Consider the following 19599-nt stretch of genomic DNA (forward strand, 5'->3'; position numbering starts at 1 on the left):
TGAAGGAGAGCTGGTTCTAAGGTGAACTGAGGTGGAAGTGGCCCTCTTCCATGTACTGACATCAGCAAGAGTCATTCTGCTGTTGCTCCTCCGAAAAGCATAGATCTGTCCTCCATTAGAATTTGTCTGAGACAAGCTAGTTTGTGTCCCATCCGCTGAAATGGATTTGGTCAACCATTTCTATTTGGATCTCCCTGTGAGACGCTCTTTTAAACATTGGAAAGATCTTCCTTTGAAGCACCAAGAAGACTAGATTGTGATGCCTCTGAAGAGACCAGTTTGCCCAAGAATAAGGTCATGGTATACAAATGTGGGACTGTGGTAAGAAAATATTGATCACCCTTGGCCAGTCCTTGGTATTTGCCTCACCCATGTTGTGATCTGGAAATAAAATGAAATACTGTATCCTTAAGACCATAAAGGTTAACTCAAATGTTCATTCAGCTTCCTTTGTTGCTGCTTAATATCTATGGGGGCCTGATCCTGCAGGCTGCTGAGCACCTCCTGTGATGTGTTGAGCAGTCTCAGCTCCTGCTAACCTTGTAAAACAAAAGATGCTCAGCACTGCATAGAATGAAGTCCATAGTAAGCAAGGCAACAAGGGCACACTGTTGACTCATATCCATCTTCTCGTCCACTGTAATTCCCCAGGTCCTTTTCTGCAGAACTGCCACTTAACCAGTCGGTCCGCAGCCTGTAGCGGTGCATGGGATGTCCTAAGTGCAGGACTCTGCACTTGTCCTTGTTGAACCTCATCAGATTTCTTTTGGCCCAATCCTCTAATTTGTCTAGGTCACTCTGGACCTTTATCCCTGTCCTCCAGTGTATCTACCTCTCCCCCCAGCTTAGTGTCATCCACAAACTTGCTGAAAGTGCAATCCATCTCATCATCCAGACCATTAATGAAGATGTTGAACAAAACTGGCCTCAGAACTGACCGCTGGGGCACTCCGCTTGATACCAGGTGCCAACTAGACATCGAGCCGTTGATTACTGTCCGTTGAGCCCGACAATCTAGCCAGCTTTCTGTCCACATTATAGTCCATTCATCCAATCCATACTACTTTAATTGCTGGCAAGAATACTGTGGGAGACTGTATCAAAAGCTTTGCTAAAGTCAAGGTATATCATGTCCACAATGTTCCATATTCACAGAGCCAGTTATCTCATCATAGAAGGCAATCAGGTTGGTCAGGCATAACTTTTCTTTGGTGAATCCATGTTGACTGTTCCTGATCACCTTCCTCTCCTCCAAATGCTTCAAAATGGATTCCTTGAGGACCTGCGCCATGATTTTTCCAGAGACTGAGGTGAGGCTGACTGGTCTGTAATTCCCTGGATTTTCCTTCTTCCCTTTTTGAAAGCTGGGCACTATATTTGCCTTTTTCCAATCATCTGGGACCTCCACTGATCGCCACAAATTTTCAAAGATAATGGCCAATGGCTCTGCAGTCACATCAGTCAACTCCCTCAGGCACTTATGTATATCCAGTTTTTCTAAACAGTCCTTAACCTGTTCTGTTCTTTCACCACTGAGGGCTGCTCACCTCCTCCCCCATACTGTGCTGCCCAGTGCAGCAGTCTGGGAGCTGACCTTGTCTGTGAAGACTGAGGCAAAAAAAGCATGGAATACTTCAGCTTTTTCCACATCATCTGTCACTAGGTTGCCTCCCCATTCAATAAGGGTCTCACACTTTCCCTGACCTTCTCTTCGTTGCTAACATACCTGTACAAACCCTTCCTGTTACCCTTCACATCCCTTACTAGCTGCAACTCCAGTTGTGCTTTGGCCTTCCTGATTACACCCCTGCATGCTCGAGCAATATTTTTATACTCCTCCCTAGTCATCTGTCCGAGTTTCCGCTTCTTGTAAACTCACCAAAACTTTTTGTGTTTAAGCTCACCGAAGATTTCTCTGATAAGCCAAGGTGTTCGCCTGCTATTCTTCTTTGAGTGCTTGTTCATATCAATTCCAATCAGGTGTGCATGCATCACATGCATGACAGCCGGAAGATTTTCCCTCTAGTAGTATCCGTAGGGTCGGCCTGGGCGCCCCCTGGAGTCGTGCCTTCATGGCTCCCAATATAGGGCTCTGCTGAACCAAGCCCCCCTCAGTTCCTTCTTACCACCTGTGACAGCTAGTTGGAACTCCCCATTGCTCTTGCCTCGACAAGAGTGTGTTAGTAGTTTTTTTTCCTTCAGGGGGTCCCCCCCCCCAATGTTTTCCCCCAGCACCAGGTCATGCCTCGGTCTCTGGGCTTTAAACTGTGCTCGGACTGTGGCAGGTTGTTGCCGAAAAGAAACGTGCATACTTCGTGCTTGAAGTGTCTCAGCGGGGGGCATCTTAGAGATGGGTGCAAAATCTGTATAAGTTTTCGCCCCAGGACTCTTAAAGACAGGGAGTAGCGCCTCCGAGTGTTGCTTATGGAGGCAGCACTTTGACCTCTGTTAGAGCTGGACGCGATAGAGCTGGCTTTGATTGTCCATGCGTGAGCCGGTGCTGAGGAAGGACTCTGTTAGAGACCCTCGGCTCTGCCTACAGGCCCCAGACATCGATTAGGTACCAGTCGTATTCCCACTGTGCCACAAATGAAAAAGGCTGACAGAGAGCGCTCCCCGGCCAGGTCTAAATACCAGTAGGCCGATAAGTCCCAGTCGGGCACCCATTCGGTGGGGTTTCCGTCGACGCCTGCTCTGAGACAAATCCAGTTGAGTCTGGACCCGCACTGCTCACCGCTATGAAGACCTACAGCTCCCCTCCATGCCAGAGGCATTCTAGGTGGTTGTGGACCTTTTGGAGCTTACAGCGCCATCCTCACCTCCTCGGTGAGAGAGATCGCCAGCACCGGTTCCAGGCCTGGTACATTCCTTGGGCAAACCTGCAATGATATTGGCCATAAGACCACTATCCCCGTCGCATTGGTCTGCAGCACTGGTGGCCTGTGTGGGTGAACTGCTTTGGTCCCCCAGTTGGCACCGCTCTCAAGCACCAAGCGGCTCCGCTCCTCCATGGTCATCACAGTCTGAGACCTCAGAGTCAGAAGCAGAGTCGTTGCCCTCTAGTAGGAGCAGAAGATCCTGTTCCTGCCACGACCAACAATCCTACCCAGCACCCTGGCCAGACCAATGGTAGGCTCCTCAGCAGCCCGTCTGGACACCTATCTGGGCCTATCACCAGAGCCAGGGCTCCACAGCAGCATCGGTGGCCTCAGCTTCTTTTGGGCAGCTGCATACGCCCTCCACACTGGGCACCCATATGGGGACCCACCCGCTGACGTCAACGGTCTCAGCTCCGACAGCAGAGTCGATGATCACAGCACCACTCATGCCACTGGCAACGGTTGCTGCACCACCTTCGGCATCGATACCAGCACAGATCGCAACGCCAACTGCATCCTTTGGGAACGGTATCTGGATATGAACAGACAAGAACTCTTGAAGAAACGTGACAGCAAAGAAACTGAAGGTAGTTTCTGTCATGTGAATGGAAGGGGGAAGATGAGGAGAAACAGAGAATGAGGGAGTGAATCAGGCATTTTGCTGTGCTTCAGAAGTTCTATATTCAGCACTCCTCCAATTAGCTTTAAAACTGAAGTAGAGTTTAATCAGTTGAAGAGTCTGTTCATAAAAATATTTTAAGGTTCTCCAAGATAGTAGAGCATTCTGGCCTGGTGGAGTTGGCTGTGTAGTACAACCCAAATGTAATAGAGCTATGGTTTGGAAGCTAAACTTGGGAAAATCCAGGCTTACATAGTGCACAGCAGAGAATAACTCAGTATGTCCAAGAGTTTGGCTGAACCCTAGTTTGTTCCCATGGCTCAGACATCAGAACTGGTGTGAAATCTTCCAAATCTGTGCAGCTCTCTAGAAGTTATTACTTCGGCAAGGGATAACATATTCCCAACATATTAGAGAGGGGGTAGCAGGTTGTTCATAGTCTGGGAAGATGGACAAAGCTAGTGACTTAGTGAATCAAAATCTTGAAATGGGTTTCACATTGACTCTTGTTGTAAACTCTCAGATGAGAACTGGAAAATCAAATACTTGTCTAATCATTGTGAGCTAATAAACTTTGTCCAAGTGGCTTTGGCAAAGTTTTTCTTCCTCCTATGTTGTGAAGTGTACTCTGCAATGCTTGCCTGCCTGTTGCCCTCCTCCCCAGAAGTGGTTGCATTTCATTGGAGTAATAAATTTGTTGTTAGTAAATCATTTTGGAATCTAGAGATGAAAGGCCTGTAAATATAAGGTTTTGTTGTTAATTGCCACAGCTTTCATAAACATTGGATTTTACAATTAAAACCATGATTAAATCTGTTGTTCGTATAGGCCATCTGAAACTTTAGACCTTCATCCCTCTCTCTAACGGCGAGCAGATGGGTATTCAAGTTTTATGTGTTCTGAAGCACTGACAACTGAGATATTAATGTAGTCACCACTATTAAATCATCAGAATGTGTGTGCTCATTCCTCTGGTGCTGCTGGCCTGTGGATCGGGGACAAATACTCAGATTATTTGGAGAATTATCCCTGGAAAAATATTGCCAATCTTGGCAACTATGAATTTTCTTAATTTGAGATGAAAATGTGTCTTGAGGTACATGGATGAGTTATTTGTTTGTGGAATTAAAGCAGGAAAATGACTTGCACTACTTTTATGCATCTTGTGTGAGACTGTTTTTTTTTCCCTTTTGAAAGTTTAATTAAGCCACACTGCCAGCAAACAGTTTTCACTCTGACTCACAGCCTTAGACTCGGTGTGTGTGGGAGAGGAATACTATGCAAAATGTGGATCGGAGGATAATACATTGTGGAGTTGTATCCCTTCCAATTGGTTTCCTTCCACAGCTGCCACTGAGCAGCCACAGTGAGAACCAGCCAGTGGCAATTTGACTGGCAGAATGATTCCAGCAGAAATGGAAAGGAGACGAGAGCAGAAGATGCTGTTGCTTTCCTACCAAATCTCTACTATCAGCATAGCTGGGTCCTTCCAAGAGTTTTTGGTTCCACCTCCAGCGCCTCCCACCAGAAAGAATGGTTCCCTTGATTTCAGTGGAAGTTTTGCCTGAGTAAGGACTAATTTAAAAATTAAGTAAAGGCTTCAAAATTTGGCCTAGTTATAAGGATTTGGTAATATTTATTTTCAAAATGAGGACCAGATCTTTTTGTGCATGTTTGTCCTACTGATGTACTGCATGAAGAACTACTTACAGTGTCAGCATTTATGATAAACATTCTATCACTTCATTTATATAAAAAAAAGTTATACACACATAGGAACTTCCAAAATATACTTGTACATCTGGCCATACTCCAGACTGCATTCCAGGTCCATCCCACTGTAGCAGTCCCCAGCTTTTACAAATGCTACACGCCCTTGCAAATTCGCACTTTGGGTCATATCTGTATTACTTTGTATTGCTTTCAAGACATTCAGATTCTAAACAGGTTCAAGATAGCCAGGGCTGACTCTATACTATTCACCCTATTTCACAAAGCAGGAGCCAGTTTTATATGTAAAACTGGAAGCTGTCATCACTGGCTAGTTTACTAGATAAACCAAGGATTGAACAGCCTTGAACACTGAACTAGGCACTGCTTTCTAGAGATAATGCCCTCCAGCTTGTGAGTGAAATACAATGGCAGATAGCATGGAGAAGCTTGCTTTAGTCTTTGTCATGCTGTTCCAGTCCTTTGGAAGAATGGAGTCTGTAGACCTGTTAGTCTCACATGATTTATGAATATTAAATTCACTTCAAAAATTATGAGAAGCATTGCCTTTCCCAAATATAAATTTTATCTTTTTTACAGTAGACATGACCTTCAAAGAAATCGCACCAAATATTTCAAGATTCTTGGATGAAAGGTACTTCAAAGTACAAGGTATGTATTATTTATTATTATTTAATTACTAGATGATCTAGATTCACTGTACATCTAATATTAAACAAGATCCCTTTGCCCTGCAGATAACATCACGTTTTGCCCTGAGTGTACAGATTCTGGAGCTTTTGTGCAAAACTATTTGACAAGGCCAGTTTTAGTGCAAAAATTGGGGTATTGGGATATTTTATTTTAAAAAGTTACTTTTGCACTTGTGTAATTTTTGTGTAATCCCTGTTTTGTTTTGCTTCAGGCAAACTATGTATGAACTGTTACTTTAAGCATATATATAGTGTAACACATTTTGTGTTGTCTCTTGAGTAATGAGAGGATGGTAATGAAAACTGAAAGACCTGAACGGTTACAATCAAAAACATTTTTATTCCATCTGCTACATACTTTGGAGATAGTGTAACTTTTGGGTTTGGGGCAGAAACTTATTCCCATTCAAGCGAAGGGGGCACTTTATATTGTGTTCCAATTGCTTACATTCTGTATGCAGTAGTGACTGGTGTCCCTGCTTCAAAATTATTTATAGCATTTTGAATCACATAAAGCCCACTGATCTTGATTCTACCCCAGTGCAGCCTGTTAAGCTGAAAAGTCTGTGGAAGATATTTTATAGGCCAAGGTGACTCATAATGGGAGGACAATGTGAATGATTTATTTCTCTCTTGTCCCTGCACACATTCATCATATCTCTGCATCATGGCCAAGGAAATAAATTTCTTTACGGAAGAATGTTAGTTAGGCCAAGAGTCACATCTTCACAAAGAATAAGCACCCTTAATAAAACCAAAAAAACCTGGTTGTCTTTCCCCATCTGACTGTGAGAGCTCCTCACTGCACTTGATAAATGTTAACTATGTTTTATTTTTAGTTTTACTCCAGCCTCTCTCTCAGTGCTGCCCCGGCTGAATGTCAGAACCTTTGAGTGGAGGGGGAGGGGAGGGGAGAATGTATGTGGCTTAACTCTGCACCTGCTATCCATAGAGTGTGCCAGATTTAGTGCTCACTTATATTTCATGCAGTACCACTGACTTCAATGAGGCATCATGAAATGTGTCAGCTTTGAATTTTACTGTAAGGTTTCTTCATTGAAAGATGCTGCACTTACATCTCTGGAGACTCAGCTTTTCTGTTTATCCAGAGAATATGCACAGCACAGGCCAGCAGCTATGCAAATTTCTGTATGTTGCCCCAGCAACATACCTCATTTCTGACACACAGGCTCCCATCTATGAAGGAGAGAGGAGTTCAACCTCCATCCTCTTCTTAGGTCCTGTCCTTGATGACTGTGCTGGAGACTGTATATTGAAACAAAACAAACAAAAGTTGCAGTTAATGGTAGTTGTGTTTGGTTTTTATTGTGTGGATGTTTGCCCACTGGAAATGGGACTTCAGATGCTTTCCATATAGGTCGCTGAACAGTCATCAGAGGGTAACAGTCTTTGGTCACTACTGACTTGAGTTGCAGTCCTACTTGGTGACCTTGAAGTGAACAGTTCCATTCCATTACTAGACTTCTGACTCAACTGGTTTTTTGCCCTTCCCATTTGTCTCCTAAACCTTTCCTGAAAGAGCTATACTATATTGATAAGGGTGGGTATATGAGGCTCAACAGGTGTTAAAATATCTATAAAACCCTTGTATACTGTTGCAACATTGAACACCTAAGTGTGGGTTGTGTTTTTGCATTAAATTCGATGTTACACATCACGTATTTTTAATCTGAGAGTGGCCAAAGTGGACGTTTTGGAAAAAAATTAATTTCTGAATTGCAGAATGCTCAAAACAAAATGGAAACCAAATGCGTATGTAAAATTGGGGGCGGGGAGGGGGGAATTTGATTATTTGGTGTATATGTGTATATATACGTTTGTGCAATAGCTAGTGAAACCGCAGTCAATGGCATTAACAATTTTCCTTTCTGCAATTCTAGGAAGGTTAACAGATTTTATCTGGCTAACAGTGCTATATAATCTTGATCACGCACAATTTTTTGGAAGATTCTCTAGGTGACAGAAGAATCCCCAATGACTAAAAAAATATCTTGAGGATGCTCTCTAGTGTCAATCTAGTGTAGAAAGTTAAATTTAGTTAGGGAAAACTTGGCTTTCTGATGGTAATTAGGAAATATAATCAAAAGTCAAATGACAATAGAGTTACAAAAAAGGCACAGAAAATTTTATTATAGATCACTGTTGATAAAAGAATAAGAAAGTAAAAGTTGTGATATTGAATGAGATGGGTCAGAGGGATTAAGCTGTACACAATTTTTGGCTAAGAACTATTTGGGACTGTGGTAGAAACCAGTGATTGGGAAGTGGTGAGAAAGAGAAGCAAAGGGGGCCATTCCCTGCATAATAAGTAGATCTTTTGAATATAATTGAAGGAAAGTTTGACTATATTGCTTTGATGTTGGTTATATGGTATGACATGATATGTGTGACAGAAAGTTGCACAGAAATCTATCACTTGGTAAATATCAGAATTATCAGTCATTAGTGGTCCATCATTGATGTCTCTCCGCAGCTATGTGTTGCTGCTGCTGTAAACTAAAGACAAACATCCCTTTTCCTTTGCAACATAAAACCCCACCATCATTGCATCCTACCACCAAACATAAAGCAGAAGTTTTTTATCCTGTCTTTGTGTGTGGTAATAAACTCCAGACTTCAGATCTGAAGTTACATCTGTAGCATCCACACTTTCCACCCTATGTGCCTTGCTCCTACCCATTCCTCAACACAATATAGGCACTCACTGAGCCAAATTTGCAAGAAGTCAGTAAGCATTTTGATGGAAATCGTTTTGTAGAGGGTGTATGTTTGGAAGGAGTGCTGCAGTGCAGACCTTGGGGGAACAGAGCAGGAGTCACTCCTATCATTCTCCTCCAACTAATTGTCTGAAATACTGACAGTCCAGGCTGTTAAGAGGGAGGAAACCAGCCTTCATCCTAGGCTCTGATCTCTTCAATAACAATATTCAGGACTTGCACAGTGCTACACAGGTTCAAGGGGGAAAGATCCCTTACTAGGTTGACCCTTAAGAATTGAATGAAATGTGGTTTGCCTGTTACTGCCATGATTCAGCAAGGAGGAGCCTGCAGAGACTGAACCCTCCAACTAAATATACAGTGTTCTGGGAACCTCAGAAATCATCTCTGAACTCACACCAGTGCAATCCAATGCTGCTGTACCAGGAATTGGCATGAGCATACTGCTAATTGGTGCATTTAGATGGAACTAAAGGAAACGTTTCACTCAGCATGTAGTCAGCCTGTGGGATTCACTGCAGCAGGAGGTCATGGAATACAGTGCTTGATGCGGATGAATAACTTTAGAGCAATAACAAGATTGTTAGGTATGTATGCCAAGATAGGGGTAATCATGTCTAAAGTTTCAGAACATAAGATGATGACCACAGGGACCAAGGAGTACATACGAAACGCTGCCATCTATCTGCCCCACAGCAAAATATTGTCCGTGTGTACTATGGATACCACTTAAGCATGGCATAACAGAATTACAAAGGGTATGCATATCTCTTAAGCCAAAAAAACCAAACAAACCACATAGTATGTCTAAAAAACAGGGCCAAACGAGCATCCTTCAGAAAATGGAAATCCAGCCCTCTGAGGCCAATAGAAAGGAGCATAAACTATGGCAGGTTACATGTAAGGTGGAAATTAGGAGTGCTAAGAAGGAATTTGAAGAGCAAATAGCCAAAGATGCAAAAGCAAATAATCAGTTCTATCAGAAACAGGAAGCCTGTGAGAGACTTAGTAGGTCTACTGGATACAGTGGAGTCTAGGAACAATTAAGGAGGGTTAGAACTCTTGAAGGTATGTCTACATGGCAGTTACATGCCCAGGGCTGGTCTGTGCCAGCTGACTCTGGCGCGCCAGGCTCGGGTGAAGGGGCTATTTAATTGTGGTCTAGATGTTTGGGCTCAGGCTGGAGCCCAGGCTTTGGGATCCTGTGAGCGGGGGAGGGTCCCCTTGGAATTAATCCAAGAATTCTCAAGGCTCTTAAAAATAAAGAGTAGAATTTTCAAAAGCACTCAGTCCCATTGACTTTTGGTGTCTCCATTCCTTGGCACAGCATCCTGGAACTTAGGCTTGTAAGTCATTTTAGATATTTGGGAAATTCTAACCACACTGGCTAATGTGCTAACAAAAGTATGCACGCTATCATTCAAATCAGAGGATAATACTGGTTTGACTTACCTTTTAAAAAGGTGCTAGGGTTGATCCTAGAAATTACAGACCAGAAAGTCTATCTTTGCTCTCAGGGCAAAAAATGAAATGCTGATAGATTTTGGATGCCAGCAGTAATAATGGGACTTCTTTTCCTCCTTTCCTTTGTTTTGGCCATTCCCCAATTACACTTCCCTTCTAGTATGCCAACTCTTCTGTATTTTTCACTCTTATCCACTCTTTTTTGTTCATTTTCTCCATTTCATTCTGTTTCTGACTCCCACCACTGACCTTGAGGATCTGGAATTCAGTTTGGGAGCAAGACAATGGAATTGCCATTGTCCACTATTTGTATGACACAGTAGGCACATCCTACCCTATGTGTGTCCAAAGAGCCTATCATAAATATAAAGGGAAGGGTAACCACCTTTCTGTATACAGTGCTATAAAATCCCTCCTGGCCAGAGGCAACATCCTGTTACCAGTAAGAAGCTCAGCTAACCTGGCTGGGACTTGACTCAAAAAGGACCAATAAGGGGACAAGATACTTTCAAATCTTGGGGGGTGGGGGCCCGAAGGCTTTTGTTTGTGGTCTTTGTTTTACGTGGTGGTTCTCTCTTGGGACTGAGAGAGGCCAGACAGAAATCCATCTTCTCTAACCCATCCTGATCCAAGTCTCCAATATTGCAACCAGTATAGGTAAGCCAGGCAAGGCGGATTAGTTTATCTTTTGTTTTATGTGAATTTTCCCTGTTTTAAGAGGGAGGTTTATTCCTGTTTTCTGTAACTTTAAGGTTTTGCCCAGAGGGGGATCCTCTGTGTTTTGAATCTGAATACCCTGTAAAATATTTTCCATCCTGATTTTACAGAGATGATTTTTACCTTTCTTTTTTTTTTTTTTAATAAAATCCTTCTTTTAAGAACCTGACTGATTTTTTCCATTGTTCCAAGATCCAGGGGTTTGGGTCTTTGATGATTTTGTAACAAATTGGTTAGGATATTATTGTCAAGCCTCCCCAGGAAAGGAGGTGTGTAAGGCATGGGGGGATATTTTTGGGGGAAGACGTCTCTAAGTGGTCTCTTTCCCTGTTCTTTGTTTAAAACGCTTGGTGGTGGCAGCATACTGTTCAAGGACAAGGCAAAGTTTGTACCTGGGGGAAGTTTTTAACCTAAGCTGGTAAGAATAAGCTTAGGGGATCTTTCATGCGGGTCCCCACATCTGTACCCTAGAGTTCAGAGTGGGGAAGGAACCCTGACAGAGCTGATTATCCTACAACATTGTTAAAAGCAGACCCTTACATCCTTCATATTATAATAGGGCAGATATACACACACAGAAATAAGTGGAAGTGGGGGGAAGATGAGAATAAGGAAGTGCTCACAGAAGGAGTGAATTAAGTGGGTTGTTTTTTTTTAAAGCACTACATCTGAGTCAATATTTTTGGCATCTCTCTTTTCCTGAAGGCTTTCAGAAGATCCTGTGACAGATTTACAAGAAAGATAAGGAGTCCAATAACTGAGTCACCCACAAAAGAACCATGATTATAATTAACATTTATGTAGTGCATTTTGTCTCAAAAGTTCCCAAGGCTCTGAACAAACAATAGACACAGCATCACTGAAGTGCAGCCATCTCGGAGGTTGGGGGACACACAGCATTCTTAATAACAGTGAACGGAAGAAAATTTGTGGCAAAGAAATGGGAAGAAAGAAAGTGTCAAGAAATTGTCAACAGTCACACAGAGAAGACAGGATCTCAGTTTTTATGCATCCATTTACAATCCCCCTTCCTGCCTCAAACATTATGGAACATACAGAACTATTCCCTTTATCTAACTCAGAACAATGAAGAGATGAGGCAGCTCCTAGAATTTGGTTTGCTGGACTATCGAGGGATGATGGATGAATTAGTTTAGATAATATGAGAACTATCTTGAACTTTAGCCCAAATCTCAGTTTATATTTGAAAAAAGTGTAATTCCTCCCCAGAACCCCCATTTTCACAGCACTTACTGGTTTGAAAAATGTCAGCATGAGAGAGAGAATGAGTCTTTACTAGAGATACTTTGTTCTCCACCCAAATTAGGCACTAATGAGGTAAGCAGGTGAATTTTTAAGTACTTACCTATTGTTCAGGTAACATGGTCTCAGGGTTAGGACAGAGGAGTGGGGGTCAGGAGATCTTAATTTGACTCACTGCATGACTTTGACCTGTCTCTGACTTTCCTCATCTGAAATACTTATTCTGCCTTGGTAATGCACTTTCTAGACCTTCGTTTGATGCCATCACAGTGCAAAACTATTATTATCTAAACCTTCCAAGGTTAACTTCTTGCTTCTGATATAGTAGTAGGAGTTTACAGATGGATAACATGAAGTTTGTGGAGATGAGGGAAAATCTAAGGCACTTTGGTTTGGATAATGTTGCACCTGAATGGTTAAAAAGTCCAGTTCTTCTGTTTCTGTGAATTGAATCATATGCTGATTTTCCTGAAGTACATAACCATATAGGGTACATGTTGTTTGCAGAACATAGAGCTGCATAAAGAAAAGGAGTACTTGTGGCACCTTAGAGACTAACCAATTTATTTGAGCATAAGCTTTCGTGAGCTACAGCTCACTTCATCGGATGCATACTGTGGAAAGTACAGAAGATCTTTTTATACACACAAACCATGAAAAAATGGGTGTTTACCACGACAAAAGGTGTTCTCTCCCCCCATCCCGCTCTCCTGCTGGTAATAGCTTATCTAAAGTGATCACTCTCCTTACAATGTGTATGATAATCAAGGTGGGCCATTTCCAGCACAAATCCAGGGTTTAACAAGAACGTCTGGGGGGGGGGAGAAAACAAGGGGAAATAGGTTACCTTGCATAATGACTTAGTCACTCCCAGTCTCTATTCAAGCCTAAGTTAATTGTATCCAATTTGCAAATGAATTCCAATTCAACAGTCTCTCGCTGGAGTCTGGTTTTGAAGTTTTTCTGTTGTAATATCGCAACTTTCATGTCTGTAATCGCGTGACCAGAGAGATTGAAGTGTTCTCCGACTGGTTTATGAATGTTATCATTCTTGACATCTGATTTGTGTCCATTTATTCTTTTACATAGAGACTGTCCAGTTTGACCAATGTACATGGCAGAGGGGCATTGCTGGCACATGATGGCATATATCACATTGGTAGATGTGCAGGTGAACGAGCCTCTGATAGTGTGGCTGATGTTATTAGGCCCTGTGATGGTGTCCCCTGAATAGATATGTGGGCACAGTTGGCAACGGGCTTTGTTGCAAGGATAGGTTCCTGGGTTAGCGGTTCTGTTGTGTGGTATGTGGTTGCTGGTGAGTATTTGCTTCAGATTGGGGGGCTGTCTGTAGACAAGGACTGGCCTGTCTCCCAAGATTTGTGAGAGTGTTGAGTCATCCTTCAGGATAGGTTGTAGATCCTTAATAATGCGTTGGAGGGGGTTTAATTGGGGGCTGAAGGTGACGGCTAGTGGCGTTCTGTTATTTTCTTTGTTAGGCCTGTCCCGTAGTAGGTGACTTCTGGGAACTCTTCCGCCTCTATCAATCTGTTTCTTCACTTCCGCAGGTGGGTATTGTAGTTGTAAGAATGTTTGATAGAGATCTTGTAGGTGTTTGTCTCTGTCTGAGGGGTTGGAGCAAATGCGGTTGTATCGCAGAGCTTGGCTGTAGACAATGGATCGTGTGGTGTGGTCAGGGTGAAAGCTGGAGGCATGTAGGTAGGAATAGCGGTCAGTAGGTTTCCGGTATAGGGTGGTGTTTATGTGACCATCGTTTATTAGCACTGTAGTGTCCAGGAAGTGGATCTCTTGTGTGGACTGGACCAGGCTGAGGTTGATGGTGGGTTGGAAATTGTTGAAATCAGGGTGGAATTCCTCAAGGGCTTCTTTTCTATGGGTCCAGATGATGAAGATGTCATCAATATAGCACAAGTAGAGTAGGGGCGTTAGGGGACAGAGCTGAGGAAGCATTGTTCTAAGTCAGCCATAAAAATGTTGGCATACTGTGGGGCCATGCGGGTACTCATAGCAGTGCCGCTGATTTGAAGGTATACATTGTCCCCAAATGTAAAATAGTTATGGGTAAGGACAAAGTCACAAAGTTCAGCCACCAGGTTTGCCGTGACATTATCGGGGATACTGTTCCTGATGGCTTGTAGTCCATCTTTGTGTGGAATGTTGGTGTAGAGGGCTTCTACATCCATAGTGGCCAGGATGGTGTTTTCAGGAAGATCACCGATGGATTGTAGTTTCCTCAGGAAGTCAGTGGTGTCTCGAAGGTAGCTGGGAGTGCTGGTAGCGTAGGGCCTGAGGAGGGAGTCTACATAGCCAGACAGTCCTGCTGTCAGGGTGCCAATGCCTGAGATGATGAGGTTTTCTCTGGTAACAGAAATGTTTCCGGGAAAAGTAGTTCTTCTGGGAAAGGAAGGCACAAAATCATACAGAGTATAGACAGCACAGACACACAGGACCATATCCGAGGAGCTGAAGTACGTCCAGAGAGAACCTAAGTAGGTTCTTTTTACCTTCTTGTGATCCATTCAGCATGTACTTACACCTACTTACCAAACTGTAACTGCCTGTATTATGAGCACCTGCTGCAGAAGACAAGGAGGAAATGAAACCAGAGCCAGCCTTGGAGGTCTGGAATAACCAGAGTAGCTAGCTGCAGGAATGATCAGAGGGAGAAGGAACTGGGTAGCCTGGCAGTTTGGCCAAGAAGAAGTCCAGATAGCTGAGCAGCAAGTACAGCAGAGGAGGGAACTGCGTGACAGAGAAACGTGCAGGGATTGAGGAATAGGGGAAGGGGAATCAGCAGCAGAGAAGCATGTGAGGAGAAGAAGATTAAATGAAGAGCAAGAGTATAATTATTTCGACAGAGAGGATAAAACACTGTTGCATTAGATAACTAAAGTACATATTTTTCTAATATCCATTTTCCTTATAGTAAATCGCTATAGTTGGCCAGAAGGGTGTCTTGTGATTGTGAAAAGGAAGGCAGACTGTCTGAAAGGCAGTTGATGCTGTCTACCTCTGCTCCTCCAGCATTCTAGAGAGCACGTTACATAATCTAATTTAGTAATATCTTCTGTAGCTTCCCTTAAGATACTAAAACATCATCTGACAGGCCTTTGGTGCCTTATTTAGAATAGTTTAAATTAGAATGTGTTTTACAGCGGATTTTCCCAAATATACATTTAGATCTTTAAAAAAAGTAAAAGGCAAGATAATGCCGTGCATGCAGCTCGGTTTTCTCTCCTTATTGTACATCACTACAACTAAAGATCTGGATTGGAGTGTCGAGATTTCTCCTCTATAAAGAATGCCATTTCCCCCCTTTCATTTTTAACCCCTTAAAATGACATTTACATACTTTATTGCAGAAATCAGATGAGCAGTTACATCTAAAGGTGATATCAGTGCCATTCCTTTGTCAATCATTTTACCAACAGATGATGTAAGTGTATTGAGAAATGCCCAATCCCAGTCTCTGAAGCCTACTGTAACACCTTTGTGTCTCACCCAAGTTTCATCTGCTGCAGGAATCTGTTTTTAATTTTCATACTTCTTACGAGAGATGCTCAGACGTTCAGGATCTGAATTATCCCAAAGTGCAGGGGATGAGAATTTTTGGATCCAGGTATTTTGGTTTGGATCCATCTGTAATATTAATTTCCAGTTTCCTACTTTTTCTGAATTGTATCGTGATGGGACTGAGGAAAGATTTCCTCATGTCAGGATGGGAGGAGGGATAGCTCAGTGGTTTGAGCATTGGCCTGCTAAACCCAGGGTTGTGAGTTCAATCCTTGAGGGGGCCATTTAGGGATCTGGGGCAAAAATTGGGGATTTGGTCCTGCTTTGAGCAGGGGGTTGGACTAGATGACCTCCTGAGGTCCCTTCCAACCCTGATATTCTATGATTCTATGATACAAGCAAAAAGGGCCTGACCAGTTAAAGTAAATGTCTAGATCAGGAAATCATTTATGGGATGCTTAAGTAGCCTCCAGGGGGAGTTTAAGAATTTTAATTTCCTTTCATTTGACCTTAGGGCATTTTTCATGAGCTTCCTCATTTTTGAAATCCCCCTTTGAAATTCCCCCTCATCCCTCACCTCTGCCCCCTTTCTCCGATTTGTTAATTATTAGGGACAAATTCAGCTCTTAGTTACAGCCATTTAAACTTGGACTAAATCCACTGATTTCCATGGAGTTACTTGTGATTTACACTGGCATAAATGATAGCAGAATTTGGCCTTTACCTACCCACTGTCTCATCTCCTCTCCGCCCCCGACCTCCTCCAGGAATTTAGCTTCCTCTTAGCTTCAGCTTTGCAGCTTGCTAGTAACTCTCACAACTTGTATTAAAGGCAAAAATGAAAAATGTTTTAAAAGTGGACAAAGTAAAATAAACAAATGGACAGTGGCATTTAGTTTTACAGACAGGGATCCTTTACTTTATGTATACTGTGTAATTCTGGTCAATTAAGTCCATATTTATTCTGATTACAAATGACAGCAGAATCTGGCCCAAAATCATGCTAAGTTGGACAAGATCTTAGAGTCAGAAAAATGTTGAGATCAATAAGGTAAAATAATGTTCTGGGTAATGTAAAAATTTAATTTTACATTTGCAGTTCACCTTCTTCGGACAAAGCTGTGTAATAGTATGTCTCACTGTCTGGTTTTCCAGGGCAGTTTTAATGGAATTTTGACATCTGTGTGATTTCTTTGCATGAAGTGTAAGTGATCACAGGTTGATATTTTGTAAGCCTGAGAGACTGAAAGACCCTATAACAAAAAACAGAAGTCTATTGCAGTCGGAATCGGATATCATCATTTTAAAGCTAATTTTCCTTACTTTTCCAGTGGGAGGGTATGATGTCATTCTGTCTCCTCCCACTGTAAACTAAGCTGCTGTCAAAGTTTGCTGCCTCTGCCACTGAGAGAACAGTTCACTTAACTGCAGCTGCAGTACCTTGTTCTGTGATACCCATCAGCATCATTCACTGTGCGAATTTGGGTTTGTAACCATGATATCAAGACTGGTCTTTCTACTTTTCTGTGGACATATTGCACTAAACCTGGGAAATGCTCAGAAATTGCCAAGAGGCAAGTAGCTATGACAACTTTGTGTTTTTTGGAAAATGTCTGTGTTTTTGCAATACAAATTTGCTTTCAGTACGTAAGGAAGTATTAAATACTCTCTGAAAGAGAAATGTAACAGAAGGGCAGCCTGCAGGGCAAAATCCAGGTACAAGAGATAGTTGTTTAAAACTCTTAAGCTTAACTTAAGCAAAGACATAAACATTTTCATTGTAGCTTGTGAATCCAGTATGAATTGCCATGCAACAAAGAGAACTAATTCTAGTGCTTTTATGATGGTTTAGACAATATTGTGTAAGTTTGTTGGTAGTAAGATCTTCAAGGAAATGGGGTTGAGTACACCCCAAGTTGTTGTCAGGGGATTTCAATCCTGTTTTGGAACAAATGTTCTATGCTTTTCAATTATATCCATCCTTATTAGTATTGCAGTTCACCTCTGCAAGTCCATATGTATTCTTTCAAGAGAAAAATGGGATTTATTAAGAGACTGCATTTCAAAACTCTGCACTCCACATGAAAAAAACCCATGTCATGTGAATATTTGTTTAAATATTCCCCTCTGCTGGAGTTTGGAAGTAGTTTTGCAAAATTGGAAGAGACACTCCCCTTTTCCTTGTTAATTTGATCTGTGTGACATTGGCATTTTGTGAGTATTTTATTGCTGCAAGAACAACAGATGTAGTGTAAAATTAAACTCATATTTCTAAATCTAGATTATGAAGTACTTTGTAGCACCTTGGAACTAGAGTAGCACTTCACTTCACAACTGTTCGTGTGCTGCATAAACTGCTGTCCCCTTTGTAGAAATGCCTATATAAGTCCAGTCTGTGCTTTGTAGATGCATTTTATATCTGCAGACTGCTGCAGTCAGCAAAGTTTACAGGAGAAGCTGTAACTTTTTTTTTTTATTATTATTTAGTTGCTTAGAGCCATGTTATGCCACAAAGCAGGGTCCTTGAGGACATCCTGCAGTATGACATACCTTAAGTGGGGGATTAAAGGGGTGCTGAGGAGAGGAAGATGCAACTGTTATCCCAAGATAAAAACATCTCAGGAATTTTTTGTCTAGATATTCGCTGTGAAAATGCCTTGCTTTTTGGATCCCCCAAGCCCACAGGAATTGAAGAGTGTTTGTTGCAAGTGTGTTTCTGCAGAATGATAATAGTGAAGCAACACATAAACTGTGTTCTCTCTCTCTCTCTCTCTCACACACACACACACACACACACACACACACACACACACTGTCTCTCTCTCTCTCTCTCCACCTCTTCTGGGTAAGTTTACACTAGAACTTTTGTGTCCTTACAACAATAAGAAGTAATTACTATCCGCAGACATAGGGTATTAGTATGCCAAGATTATACAGTACTTCCAAGTATGTACTGTCTGCTTTTGGAGGATGGAGCTTTTCCAATGCCCACATTATGCAGATAGTATTATTTAACTTTCTGCTCACTTTGATGGGATGATAACCATGATTATGTTTAACTGTCAAGTTCTGGCAAAACTTAGAGCTTCACTTTTCATGCTGCAATCACAGGAGGTGATCTCTGGACACATTCTTGCTTTGCTAATGTAGTAAAGTAAAAAACAGAGTTCCACTTGTCATTTGCACTAAAGCTGAAGGTGGAAATGCCAGGTTCATGTTGTTTAATTGACTTTTGAAAGGGCTCTCCCTTTGCAAATGTATGAACATAAACAGTTTCTGACCCTTGCAGATATAATTTCAGATGATTATTTTTATTGGGTTGGATACACTGTACATTGGTTCCCAGGTTGTTTATCGAGGAATACTCAAAGATGTCTTTGTTAGAGCATTCCTGTTTGACTAGAACTATGTATGTTTCCATAAATGAGCAGTATGACGTTTAGCTTTTAAGCACTTCTAAAGTAACAGAGGTGTGGGGGCGTTCTGTCTCATTATTAGGGTGGTCTACTCTGTCTTGTAAAATCACTCCATGAAGTACAAATGTAAACTTTTTTCTGTGTTGTTCAGTCTCAGTCACACACAGCACACTTAAGTGACTCTCCAGAGTCACTCCTACTGTACAGAGTACAGTAGAGTCAGTTCTGTATTACCTGAGAGAGGCTCCAGACAAATTCACTTTCTCGGAGTGGAGTAGTCTGTAATAGATTCACTGTATAAACCTTTTAATTCTTACTGCTGCTGTGGAACCCCAGTTCTTGAACCTCCTCTCCAGGAGGTGAAATGGATGTACTGATCCCTGGCCTCATGCAATGGGATTTCCTTTCAATGGTCCAAGGAGGAAAGACAATTTTGCCGCAGTAGGGAAGGCGGCCAATAAACCCTTTGGATGTCAGTGATTTGCGGAGCCTCTCTTTGGAAAGACTGTCATATTCAAGTATGGCTTTCGTGAGGCTGGAACACAC

The 19599-nt window shown here is 42.2% G+C and overlaps 1 protein-coding gene across 1 annotated transcript in view; it reads left to right on the forward strand.

Annotated features, from left to right (window-relative positions):
* The window catches only part of ABI3BP (ABI family member 3 binding protein), a 343927-nt gene that overhangs the window by 26663 nt on the left and 297665 nt on the right, over positions 1 to 19599 (forward strand). Inside the window, exon 7 of the mRNA XM_077817412.1 lies at positions 5809 to 5880. Within this exon, the coding sequence (XP_077673538.1) occupies positions 5809 to 5880 (72 nt within the window). The remainder of the gene's footprint in view (positions 1 to 5808; positions 5881 to 19599) is intronic.

Source organism: Eretmochelys imbricata, chromosome 1, assembly GCF_965152235.1.
Source record: "Eretmochelys imbricata isolate rEreImb1 chromosome 1, rEreImb1.hap1, whole genome shotgun sequence".
NCBI classification, from domain to species: domain Eukaryota; kingdom Metazoa; phylum Chordata; order Testudines; family Cheloniidae; genus Eretmochelys; species Eretmochelys imbricata.